The sequence below is a fragment of the Poecile atricapillus genome, chromosome W (genome assembly GCF_030490865.1).
Source record: "Poecile atricapillus isolate bPoeAtr1 chromosome W, bPoeAtr1.hap1, whole genome shotgun sequence".
Lineage (NCBI taxonomy): Eukaryota > Metazoa > Chordata > Aves > Passeriformes > Paridae > Poecile > Poecile atricapillus.
The window spans coordinates 21,521,900-21,535,358 of NC_081288.1; the positions used below are offsets into that span (position 1 = coordinate 21,521,900).

The following is a 13,459-nucleotide window of genomic DNA, read 5'->3' on the forward strand; positions in this document are numbered from 1 at the left end:
GTTTTGTTTTGTTTTTTTCTTTCAGTGAGTACACTCTCTGGAGGTAATAATCAGCACAGGTTGCATTCTTCTGGGATGGTATCCACTTTGGCTGCAATACTTACCCACTTGCAAGACCTGTTTCCTGTGTGTTCCTTTGTCAGAATGGGAGCTGATAATGATTTTCTACCTTAAATATCCTGAGGAGCAGACAAGAGGAAAGACTTATGTGATGGCAGCTCTCCAGTGACCCTGCTGCAGTATTCATAATGCAAAATTTCCCAGAGAGGGCTGAGAACTGAAAGTCTGTAGCCAACTTTGGGAGATTATGTTTTGGTGAGACTGGGCTCCCAGGGATGCTTGTATATTTTGTATACTTTTTCATGAGCCATCATTGTAATGCTGGGGAGGCTACCTTTATTTTGTGCATTATCTCTACTTTGTGAGCAAAATGCATCCCACTGTTAACTGGAATCTGGTATGGGAATATGTAAATAGAGGCAAATAGGTAAAAATGCATGGCGATTGTCTCTCGTTTGGCAGGAATGATTTCCATTATCTCAGCAAAATACTTTGTTCTCCCTGTCAGTCTTGCAAAATAATGTACCTCCCAACTCCCAACAAAGAGATTAAATAACATCACGGATTTTTTTATCTCTGTGTCCCAGTTTATAGCTTTTTAGTTATTATTAGGTTGTGTATTACTTAGATGTAGAAGGAATGATGCACTTTCTGTACTGGGTGAAATCTGGGGTAATTTCAACAGGATGCTGAGCTCCACGATGCAGAGTTGGAAACTCTGTAGTCTTGTCTGCTAAACAAATTGATGACCCTTAATGGTAGACTGCATAATACTTTTTCTTTCAGTAGTGACCTGACTGGACAGATGGCTAGTTCTGTTGATAATATATCCTTCACAACTTACATTACTTATATTTCTTTATTTCTTTTTTTTCCCCATTGTGTTTTGTGGAGAAAAGTTAGTATTTAAGAGAGTTTGTGTCTGCCATGCTGGCCTGCAGGAATGTGTTTGGCATGTTAACATTCTTTTAACAGTTGTGTTTAATATATACAGAGAGCATTTTGCTCTCAGAGGCCACCTGAATGCCTTCAAAGGGTTATTGAATTGTTTATTGATCTACTTCATTGCTGCTGTTCCTCTGGTTCTTTTTGATGTCTTGTCACTTAATTCAAAATGTAATGCCAAGCTTTTAAATTCAGGGTTGTGCAGGAAGCCTTACTTGTGTAAATATTAGGGTATGTTTCTCTTTTGAGTGAGAATGTACTAGATTGTCCAGTAAATATTGCTGCCATCAGAGTTTTATCCTTTTCATGCCCCTCACTTCACATAGACTCATCCCTCTCTTCCTCTTAAGAAAGCTGAAGTGTCTGGGGATATATCTTTTGGGTTTTATAAAAGTCTAATCTCTTATTATGCAATTAGAAGCTTACAGACTAGTTCCCTGATTAAGAAAATAAATTTGATTAATTTTCTTTCCTTTAATATTTTCCATGTATTTCTCTTACATTTGTTAAATTTACTAGCTAAAAAGTGTCTGTTGATTCCCTCCCTCTGCCTCCCATTAATTTATTCTATCACCTTTTGAAGCTTTTTAAACTTATTTTTAAAATCATCAGTGGCAAGGAGTTCCATAGTTAGTATATTTATTTCTTGGAAAAGTGTTTAATTTTTAATCCTGTCACCCGAATATTCATTTGTGGACTTTCATACTATATTTTAAATTTTTGGGTAATAACTCTTAATTATTTTTTAAGCCTTGCATGATATTAAATATATTTGTCATAACCTGCTTCAGTTGCTTCTTTTTTCCATGATTAAGATTATAGCCTTTTAGCTTATTTCTTCCTTCACAGAAATGGTTCCATATCTTTGGTTATCTTGGTATCTCTTAGTATATCTTCTGTTTCTAGATTTTGCATTTGATTTAGCCTTTCTGGTCCATTGGCTGATCTTCTACCATCACTGTGTACCCACAGCAACAGCAGGGGGTTTCCTGATACCAGATTAATTTTTGTGATAAAGTAATGTAGAAGTGTGTTCAGTGGCAGAGTGAGAAATAAGACTTCCCACTGGCGATAAGGCAGGTTTGGAGCTGTTTCATTTAGGTGTACAGCTTCTCCAGACAAATGGCTTTGCCAATGAGGCCACCCTGCCTGTTTGCACTTGCCCTGCTTTTAGCCCATCTTCCCTTCCCATAAAGGAACAAAACTCAGCCACTGTTTTCCCAGTGCACTTAGGATGCAGCTCTGAGTTAGTTACTGGCCAAGTGTGTGTCATGGAGGTGCTGAGTGACCAAATCATATAAATTGGCCTGTTTGAGGTATCAGCCTCATCTGGCTCAAAAGGCAGAGGTTTGTGCCACAAAGCTGTCAGATTCATATATTGCTGGTGTTCACTCTGTGAAATGCAGGACAATTTTTTCTTTTTCCTTTTCCTTTTTTAAAAGAAGTCCATAAGCCACTCTTTCCTCTCTTTGCCCCCCACCCAAAATAATGAGAATGAGCAGCAATATTGCAGAGATTGGGGGGGGGGGGGGGGGGAAGTTTTTAATATTTAAGGCTGCAGAAAGTAAGCTGTTGCATTAGAAATGGTCAAAGTTAAGGCTACGTGTGCAATGTTAGATCCTTCTTTTGTGCATGCTGCCCCGTCAGTCTTTGGTCACTTGCATACTGTTTTCTTTTCTGTAAAACATCAGGTATTTCAACAGCACCAGAAATGCTGTAAAATCATAGAGTAGAGCTAGATGTCTTTATTGATGAGATTCCTGCTGGCTTCACCCTTTTGTTATTATATTTCAGTCTGTAGCTTGATGACACTGCTTCTCTCTCCCATCTCATTGTAAACTGTCATTCCCTGCCTTTCGAAAACCTGCTTCAAATGTAACTGAATAAAAAGCAGTGGAGAAAACCACATGAGGAGGGGGAAAAGGAAAGGAAATCCTCAGCTGTATGAAGCTGCCACTAATGTTCAGAAGCTGACAATGACGAACTGTTCATCTAAGTACAAATAGTCTTCACAGTCTCTGTGTTTCTTGCCTTGTGAAACAGTACTCATTATTTTTATTTTTTTTTCTTTTTAAATATTTGGTGATCACATCATTTACTTTGTCTAGTGTAAGCCTCTGTTGCAGTCACTCTTCACTTTGCTGTACATGAAAATCAGGAGTCTGTAGACTGGTGTGCAGTGAAATGAGCAGTTAGTTGTAGCCCAGCCTGGTGTTTTGTGATCTGCCATGTATTTTACAGTGAAAACATCAGGATAGGATACTGAAAAATTGACAGGTTTTCATTGGCAGGGATTTTAATCTTTTTCACTGTTTACATACTGAAGATGAGGACTTTGCTATGACACAAAGACACTTCAGGAAGACTTCAAACAGCAGCAGCAGCAAAAAAAATATTCTCTTTGGGGATGAAAATGTATCATGTAGGCTGTTTTGTCATTTTAAAGTTAAAACATTTCTTTTCCCAAGAGTATTAGCTGAGGAAAATCTCATCTTTTTTAAAGCAGTTAAGTAGCCAAGAAGTCAGTAATATGTATAAAATGTGTAATAAATGTTGACTTCTGTGCCTTTACTCCATGATACCTTGTCATACTTGACATAGTGTCCGTGCATAGACTGAGGACTCATCAGTTCTATTGGGTTTGTGAGAGGGCTTGTGTTTGTGACCGTTTGTACTGCCCCATTAAAAAAAGAAAATGGTTGCTATTCAAAAATGATTAAACCTCTATCTCCTGATTATGATTTTTTAAAATACCTTCACAAAAGAAAATCCATTAAGAAAATAGGTACTGTGCTGTAGGAAATCTCAGCAAACAGAAGTGCACAACGAAAGTTGTGTCTTTGGGTAATCAAAGCTGCTGCTGCTAGCTCCTGCTCTTTCAGGTTTCACTAATTGAAGTCGATCGACTTAAATCCATTGTTTGTATTAAGAAAGGGGGAGGGGAGGAAAAAGAAAGGCTCTGGGGTTGGGTTTTTCTTATTTTCTTTTTTCTGGTATTGTCTCTGTCAACATGCCACAGTTTCATCTGAAACAAGGGATGCATGAAGCTTTTCAGTCTGGGTTTTGTTCCCCCATATTTTTTATATTTGTTTAATTTGCTGACTGGCAGCTTTAAAAAAATCACTTAATCAGCATATCTGGCCCAAATACTAGGCTTGACTTGAACATACTGACAGTGTCTTGGCTCATGGACAACTGAGACTAGTTTGAATTTTTGTTCTGTGATCTGTATAGGTAGAGGTGACAGAAGAAGAAAATAATAATCTGAAAATCTGTCTTGCTCCTTTTCTAGCAATGCTGCAGAAGTCAAGCCCCAAATACTTCTTTTGATCTCGTTTGTAGCCTCATGTAGCTTTGGAGAGTCACTTCTGACTTTTAAGACCCTCTGTGGGAAGAGGAGCAGCTCTCTAATTCCACTGCTCAGTTTTGCAGGCTTGCGTTTGAGTCACTTGGTCCTTTTGCCCTCTCTGAAGCAGCAGTATATTGCATTTACTTTTGTGACCTGAGGAGCTGCCAACCAATGTCATCGCATTGGAAGTTCTGTCTGACCAACACAGAAAGCATCTTTTCCCTCTCTGAATCCGGGGAAGTTATCTGAACTATTACTGTGACAAGATACAAAATTAACTTACTGCCTTATTGTTTTCTAGGTACTCCACATCTGCATTCTCCAAACTAAGCAAAGCAGGGATCCAGCATCCTCCACCTCTTCCTTTCATTGGAAACCTGCTCTTTTTCCGTGAGGTAGGGTATGTTTTCCTTTGTATCAATCAAAGTGATGGGAAAAGTGGATAGGAGGCAGGAGGAATTGAAGGGAATCCTACAGTTCACTGGTACCACCTCTTCAGGCATGTCCCTCTGGAAAGGACAAGCAAAACAGCTTTTTGAATGAATTGGTAGAAACACTTGTGTTTAAGCAGCTCTAATACCAGGGTGAAGTACTTGCGGGAAAGAAAATGTGTAAGCTCCTGCAGTTAATTACTTGAGCTTTTCCAAGAAAGTTCATGCCCTCAGTGAAACAAACTTAGTTACGTGAATAGAGCAGATTATGTTAACTAGCCCCAACTGGTTTGTTCTGAGTGGTTTTGGCTCCTACAACCTTTCTGTTTGTTTGCACTTTTGCTGATTGTACACATGTATTTTAAAGCCTTTAATGTTGCTTGCTCCCAAGCAGTAACTGGAATTAGGTACTGCTGAACTTTGTTGCTCTGTGACACAAATATTAGGGCTGTGAGGAAGAGGAAATGGGGTCATTTTGTCTCCAGATTTTATTCCCTTATTTTTCTTACCCATACTCTTTCAATAGACTGCTGATGCTATGTTTTGTTCCTTGTTCCATTTCAGTGGTATTGCTGAGGATATCTTAATAATGAGGAGCTGCCATTTCTCTGGTTGGATCTTACAGTGAAATCTCTCCAGTGTGTCTCTGTTCCAGCCCAACAACTTTTCAGGAAATCTGGGCCAGCTCCAGCTGCTGCCCAGTTTTCCCTTTTAAGTGCATGGTCATCAATATCCATGCTGAGATTTGAATTATTAACGAGAATATATTGCCTCTTACCTTGGTCTTCATGGTGATTGTTCTGTCAATATCTGACTCATTATTAGATAAAACCTTTTTAAATACCAGTTTTACATGTACATCTGATTTCATTTAGAAAATAGCATAAAAGGTAGACTTAATCTGCTCTAGATTAATTTGAACTGGAATTGGCAGGGTGACTTTAACTTACAAGGGATTCTGATGGTGTAGAATGCAGACCAGTTTACTCTTTGGGTTTCAATTCAGCTGGGTGGCAGAAAGCCACTCATTCTGTAGCTCTTTAGTGGTGAAATCTAGATATCATTAGTTACCTGCTAACACTTGCTGTTAGGTAAAGGTGCCTAGAGACTAAGTTAATTTGGTATGTTTTAGATGGGCTTGCCCTGTACCAGCGTAGAAGTGTAAAGGTTTTGGGAAGTGACCCAAAATGATCGTAAGATCCGTTAGGCAAATTTCATTTTTAGAATAGCATTCATTAAGTTAACTTAAATAAGACTAATGCAAAAGACCTTGATTTTTCTACCCTTTAGGAAGAAAAATAAATTAAAGGTAGCTGAGAAATTGTATTTTGGGATACCAAGAAATAACCATTTTGGAACAGAGTTGAGTGGTGCAAAGCCACAAGCACTGCCAGGCTGTGTGTCCAGCACTTTGGCACTTCACCACCCATCTTCTCTACCATGCTATCGCTGCCAGTAGGAATGGGAAGAGAGGAGCTCAGGCTCTTGGTAATTTTTCTTCCTCCCCTAATGTATTTTAGCATTTTTTCTGGATCTGCTGCTGAGGCTGCTTTCTTAGAATAATGCCCATAGCAATGGGCCAGTAATGGGAGCCCTGCTTTTTATACTGCAGGCTCTTGTCTATGAGAGCACTTTCAGGGACACAGATGCTCTCACTGCAGTCAGCAGAGGACATCATCCACTTTCCCTTTCCCAGCGTGGGAGAACCATGGCCTGCCCATCACCTTACTGGAAAGAGGGATGGTTTTAGGGGCTTAGCTGCAAGGAGCACAGCTGTGCATGAGTAGCAGCATGTTGGGGTTGGGTTTATTATTATAAATATATATATATATATATATATATAAATACGATACATTTTTTTAAGAGGAAGTAAAAAAAGGTTGATTTGTTTGTTGCTCCATCTATAACATTAAGAAGTTCTTGCCTCTCCATGTTTATGCAACCATTCTCTATTCCACCCCCGAAATAGCAGTTTGGAGCGTCTCCCTTTTAAACAGGCTGGCTCTTTCGTAGCATTGCTAATCTTGTGCAGGAAAAACATGAGCCACACTCCCATTAAATCATCAAACTAGCGCTTTCCAACCATGAACATTTATTTCAAAGGAATTAATGAATGGTGACTAAGAGGAATGAATTGATATGTGCTGTGTGGGAATCTGCATATGTGTAATTCGTGCATTTCCTGTGTTGAATTTGGTCTGCAAATTAACACAGGTTGAAAAGCCCTGCACACAAGTGAAATCTGGAAGATAATAGGAAATCAAGAAGCTTCAAAATATAAAGCCTTGCAGTCTGAAAAATGTCCTCATCTCATGGATTCAGGCTTTTCTCCTAGAATACGATTGCTAGAAATGTAAGGAAAAAAATAAAGCAGGAGATGAAGTCCCTTTGACATAATAGAGTAAATCTAGGACCTGGGAATTTAAGAAAGAACATTAAATGTCCAAAAATCTCAACAAAGTTGTGTAAGCAGTATTTTACAATTTTTAAGGGTATAAATTCAAGGGTTTGCTTGTCTTCTCCCTTACTTGTGTGTAAGTCACTTCCACTGAAATAAATGGAGTTTCCTATTTTGCTGCACTGTGCATGTAAACAGAGCTTCAGGCCTTACCCTTTTTTTGCAATTCTTTTTTAAATGTGCCTGAAAACAAGGGAACTGTGCAAGCAGGATTTGACCAGTAGTGCTGGGTTGTGGGGTATTTAATAAACTTTCAAAGGTATTTAAAAAAAAAATAAAAAAAAATTCATGAGATTTTTATTTTTTTTTTAAAGAATTATTTCAGAGATTTCTTGAACAGTGTATTTTCTTTGAGTAAAATAATAGTAACTGTTAATATAGTGTCTCTGAGAGAGGAAAAGGAAGTGTGCAAAGGAAAGGGGCTAAGGAGAATGCAACAGGAAAGACCTATCTCCATCACAGAAAAGGAGAGTTTAAGAGCTGGCTTGGGGAAAACAAAGTTATTTTACTGTAAGTCACTCCTTCTCTCTCAAGTAAAATAAAGGGAGATAATCACACTCTGAAACTAAAACATATCCAAGTTAATCGGCTTATCTCAACAATGAGAAGATAGGAAATTATTGCAGTTCTGCAGCTGGGAAATTATCTGAGTCCAAGATATTAGATTAAAAATTCTTCCATTGCATGAGAACAATTTGTGGTGGGTAAGTCTGATGTAATAGTAAATATGATTAGGCTGCTTAAAAAAAGCAGCATGTTCAATTTTTTCCAATAACTGAGCAGACTTGCAGCCAACAGACTGCTGTTTTGCTACAAATTCCTGACTGCTCACCTCTCCATGTGCTGCATTTTTCCTATGAGTCTGGAAAAATGTGAGGGTTGTGATAGCTGTGTAATGGTTGATGCAGGGGTATTCACAGCATGGACTTTCACACATGGATCTATATGGGCTTTATAGCAGTAGGTTGCAGAAAAATTAAACCAAACTCTTTTATCAATTCCCAGGCTAATGATTTTATTACGTGACAAATGCTCTGAAAACTGAGAATTCACATACCTGCATCACCTTTTCTCTCACTTGACCTGTTGCTATGGCTGTGCTGTGCTTTTCTCCCCCTTTCCTATTCCATTTGTAAAATGACAGCTATACTGTTTTTAAATGTCATTGACTCTGACATTTGCACGGCTCTGGTCACCTGGTACAGTACCTGTGTGCACTGCTCCCTACCCAGCCTCCTGGAGAGCTGCAGCAGCTTTGGGGCTGCCCCTGATGTTTTGGGCTGGTGGTAGGTGTGTGGGTTGCTGCCTTGTTTTGCTCCTCAGTAGGTGGGGATGTGCAGTTGCGTGCAGCTGAGTGATGTGCTTTGGGTCCTTACAATGGCGTGATCATGTGTTGCTTTCCTCCTATTACTCCTAGCAAGCTCCAGTGATGCTTTTGACTGTCTGTGTGCTTGCATCCCTGCCTTGCATGTTAATGAAAGACATCACTCTCTTTAGCCCCTCTCAGCTTGGACAGGATACTCTTTGTTTACTCTGTTTATTTCAGTCTGGCCTACTTGTAGATTCTGGGCTACCCCGGGGCGGCCCATTTCTGCTGAATGGAAGTGGGGGCTGTGTGGGTGCTTTGTCTTGCTTTCAGTTTGGGATCTGGCTGGGCTGTGTTGTTTTATGGCTGATGGGTGGGAGTGAAAAGGGGGGAGTGCAGGGAGGAAGCAGAGAGCAAATATTATTTTTTTCTTTGCTACGTATCTGCCGAAAGCATCCTTTGAGTTGGACGTAAAGGAAAATATAAGGCAGAGTCCTTGCAGGAATGAAATTACCCCATGTCTAATTTTTAGCCTAGAAAGCACTGTGTGGGTGCTTAGAGAGAGAGGCTGCAGTGTTTACTGCTCTGGAATTTAATGACACAGCATTCAAACCTAAACAAGGTTGAAGAGAGGCAAACGGTGAGGGGAGCAAAAAGGGGGGAAAGGGAGGAAAAGGAGCTCTCGGCCTCTGGACCTGGATTGAATTACAAGAATAATATGACTTATATTGACAGTGAAAGCCTGCATATGGTTTTGTGTTTCTTTGTGCAGATAAACAACAGAGGAATGAGATAGGGAGTGTGTGTTTTGCAACTTGATAGCTATTTGTGTGGAACCAGAAAGGTTGGCTGTGCCATCACCAACCAACCTGTCTTTGTCTCCCCCAGATGCCTGTGTGCATCTGCTGTGGGCTTCTGACTGCCAGAGCAGACCTCTTGGGGTGATCCAGGTCTTCTCTTATATCCTGGGAGTGCCACCACCCTAGACTGGGAGGCATGTACATGCATGTGGTGCAGATCTAAACCTTGCCATTTCACTGTCTGCAACATGACAGAAAACCTGCAGTTAGATGTGGATTTATGTGTATATTTCTACATCTATAAAGCCAGTCTTTCTTCCCTTTAAAGATGTTTTTTTTCCTAGTTTCATCTGATAGTCTGTGTTACCTCCTTTGATCAGATGTTAGCATTGTCAGATAACCTGACAAAGTTGGTGCAGTGTCTTTTTGTGGGAACCTAAAGCAGGAAATCAAGACATTAAGACAATTGGCTGTCTCCCACTTGACTAAATGCTGTTTGCAACCTTCAGCGATAGTGCAGCCTTCAGCCTCAGTTTCTGAGATGAGCATCAGGTAGAGCTGTGCTGTAGCTCACCCCAGCTTCTCCCTGCAGTGGTGGGGGTCTCAGCAGGGTGAGCCTGTGTCTGGGGGAGCACTGTGTGCACATCAGAGACCCTTCTGTAGAGACACAATGTCCTCAGCTTCTTTGCACTTGCAGCATTTCCCATAACTGTGTTTGCAAGATACACCTGAATGTGACGTCAACTTTAAATAACGTTTATGGATGCTGAGACAGTATTAGGGTGCACAAAGCACTGGCAGATTTCATGTGATAGAGAAAGGGGATGAATCCTCTCTGTCTTGCTGGTAAATAATGGTGACTCATGCAGTGAAGGTGGTAGTGGTCACGACAGATGCCTTTGCTCTTCTGGACTATACAATTTTTCCTTTGAGGGAAGAAACAATTCCTTTTTGTATTACAAGGAATGGTGTGCTGATGATGTGGCTTTTTCCTAGAGCAGCTCTAACATTTATTTTTGTGCAGGACTGTGTGCATGCTTCCCATAGACCACGGCAGTTGCCACTAGAAGGAGATGCAGACTTCACTAATGAGCATCATCATGTTTTTGGTATCCCTTAAGCCATGATTTGGCTGTTCTTTTTGACACACTTTATACTTGCCTTCTTAAATGCTGCATGGGGGGTGGGGCGTGGTGGGAAGAGGCAATGGTTGAGGCAGTTGGTAGCTCTGAGGTGGAAAGAGGATGATGTTTTCTGTGGCAGCACAGAAAGTGAGAAGAGACTTCCTAATCATGCTCCTGGCTTTCCTCAGATTCTCAGTGTGGTTTTCGGCAAGTCTGACTGGGGCAAAGGTTTCTTCTTTTCTGGGTAACCAAATCTCTTTCTTTTGCTTCTCCTTGGGCCTCTTTTATCCACCTGCAAAACAGTAAAGATGGTGTTCTTGAATACATAGGTTTGCTTTTTGATCAGGTTATGGTGAAACATTTTGGACAACTTCTCTGGAGCCTGTTAGGTTTGGAGAAGCTGATATCACTGTCTTGAATGGACTGGGACACTCCCAGGCCAGAGGGAATTTATATGTTTTTGCAATATTCTCAGAGCAACTGGGGCTGTGAATGAATGCCAGACCTGAGTTCTGGCCTATGAATGAAGGTATTTGAGTGAGGTGGTCCCCAAGATAGCAGTGCTGAAGGATACTTCTCTTCTATATCATCCTTGACCACTGTTCTTTGATGGGTTTCTGGTGGCAGCTGCCAAATGACTACCCAGGATCAGTCAGAGCAGAGGTCTGCATCATTAAAATGACACCTGGCTTGTGAAAATGGTGTAGGGAAGTTTGCCACGTGTTATATCTGATGCACGTTCATCACATAACCCTCTGGAATTTGCTATGCAGCCTGCTCTTCAAGCAGCGTGTACTGCTAAATTAAGGCCTGACATGCAGCAACAGTGAACCCAAACAGCTGAGCACACAGTGTTTGGGCTGAGAGAATGGGATAATGTGTAGTTGCAAAGGTAGTAGCATAAAGGTAGAGCCAGTGTAGTCACAAGCCAGACTTTACCTTGGTCTCCAGAAGTAGGGACCCTCACCTTGAAAAGCAGCAAAGTAGGGATATGTTTGAACAGGGGAATTCCAATAGCTGTTGGAGTAAACTCAATGGGCTTTTACATGTGAACTTATATAAGCAGGACTACTTCTTGGGTGTGACTGCCTTCTCTTCAGTTTTGCCTGTAGTTGCATTGGCCTGGAAGGAGTGGGGTTGGAATAGATAAAATCTTTTAGTCCTTGAAATTAAGAAAGAAAGCAACAGTCAGAGATATGATGAATAAGACCAATTCTTGTTATTTTACATGAAATTGTAATTTGCTCACATTACCTGTCAATTTGGAGTTTGGAAACATCCTATGTTGTTCACCTCCTTATTGCATGTGGAGAACCCCGCATCCAGAAATCCAGTACTTCTATGTCAGCAAGACAAGTACGTATAATAATGGCCAGGTATCAGTTGTAATGCTAAAATTATAGCAGGCTCAGATTGGGTATTGTGAACAGTTGTTATCCATGAGCCAACAAATTTAGCAGAGTCTTAACTTCATTAGCAGTGTCTAAATGCATTAGCCATATGCTCCTCAGCATATGGGTAAATACATAACAATTTATTTTCATTAGGGTTTTCTTACAAGTGCTGCTAACCCAAGCTCCACTAGAAATGTTTACAGCACGACATGTCTTTTCAGATAAGAGGCTGGCTTTCTGTACAGCAAGTCATCCTGAAAGGGTGACAAGCAAGATACATCCCTGTCCTTTCTGGGAATAGGCAGGTACAGCTGCTGTGGGTCTGATCCACTGCATATAGATAGGCTTGGTTTCTGTAAGGCTTTATATTAAAATGAAGGCTTTGAAGAACACCCTGTTAAAACATGTGCTGGTAAATCCCTGGTATTCATTGTGTGCTGCCTTCTGGTTGCCTGCAATGCACCTTGGATGGCATCAGCACCTGGTAGCTTTGTAAGACTCATGACCTTCTGGGTTCTTCCCACTTTCCCCCTTCCCAGGCAGGATGTAGAGTTGAAATATAACTTTCCCTAAGAGGGACTGAGTGTGAAATCAGGTCATACTCATGGCCTGTAGTCAAATGAATGTGATGGAAAGGTAGGGAGAGTTTGTAGGGTAGGCACTGGGCAGGACTGTGAGGGCTTCAGTAGCTGCAAAGTGGCACTTGTAACTTGGCCACTGTGTGCTCAGCATTCTCCTGATTTCTCAGAAATAAATGAAAAGCTACTTTCTTTACAGCTTTTTTTCTGAATTTTTGTTGGTTTTTTTTTTTTTTTTTGATAAGCATTTATGCAGCTTGATCCAGAAGAACAAGTTGCCTAGAAAGACATTGAAGAGTAAGAAAGGGCAATCTTATCAGAGAGGTAGAAAGTTCAAAAGTTAAACTGTTTCTCCACAGCCTCAGTGGCTTCGGTGCATGTCTAAATTTGGATGGTAATGTGAAACAAGAATCAGCTAGAGTTGGAATCTAATCAGGGTTTTTTGAGACCTGACTGGATTTTTTATTGTGGTTGGGTGGTTTCTTGGTTGGTTGGTTTTTAGAAAAGAAGGATCAACAGAAAGTCTAAACAAACCTGTGTGCTTTAAAAAGAAATGTATTTCAAATTGCTGTATTTTCTTTCTGACTTTGTCATCATGCAATGCTGATGAATGGATGAATGAATTGAATGATTGTCTTTGGTTGTTCTTGGACTTTTAAACTTTTAATTTTGTTTATTAATTATTAACTTTTTTCCCCCACTTAGATTCTTTAATTTTGTAATATTCTATGAATTTTAGGAGATTTATAAAAAGGCAGAGGGAAAAGTGAAGTGAAGAACTATCTTTGGATAGTTGTCCTGGGAAGTTTTAAATATTCAGGTAGCAAAAAACCCTCACTAAACATTGGTAACTTATTTTATGTTATTACAAGAAAATTGAAAATGATCAAGAGAAAAAGAAACTGAGCTACATGCTTCAAAATATTCTTAACTATGTATTTTCATAATAAAGTATGCAAGAAATAAACATTAAAATAAGTGTAAATTAGTCTTTGCTATTTGCTGAATTTCCAT

At 40.1% G+C, this 13,459-nt stretch overlaps 1 protein-coding gene across 3 annotated transcripts in view; it reads left to right on the plus strand.

The window, feature by feature from the left end:
• The window catches only part of LOC131592364 (thromboxane-A synthase-like), a 229,298-nt gene that overhangs the window by 50,267 nt on the left and 165,572 nt on the right, over positions 1-13,459 (plus strand). For 2 of the 3 annotated variants that reach the window (XM_058863822.1, XM_058863823.1), the window contains exon 3: positions 4,656-4,749. The exons of the other annotated variant lie outside the window; for it this stretch is intronic. In XM_058863822.1, the coding sequence (XP_058719805.1) occupies positions 4,656-4,749 (94 nt within the window). The remainder of the gene's footprint in view (positions 1-4,655; positions 4,750-13,459) is intronic. 3 annotated transcript variants of the gene reach the window in all.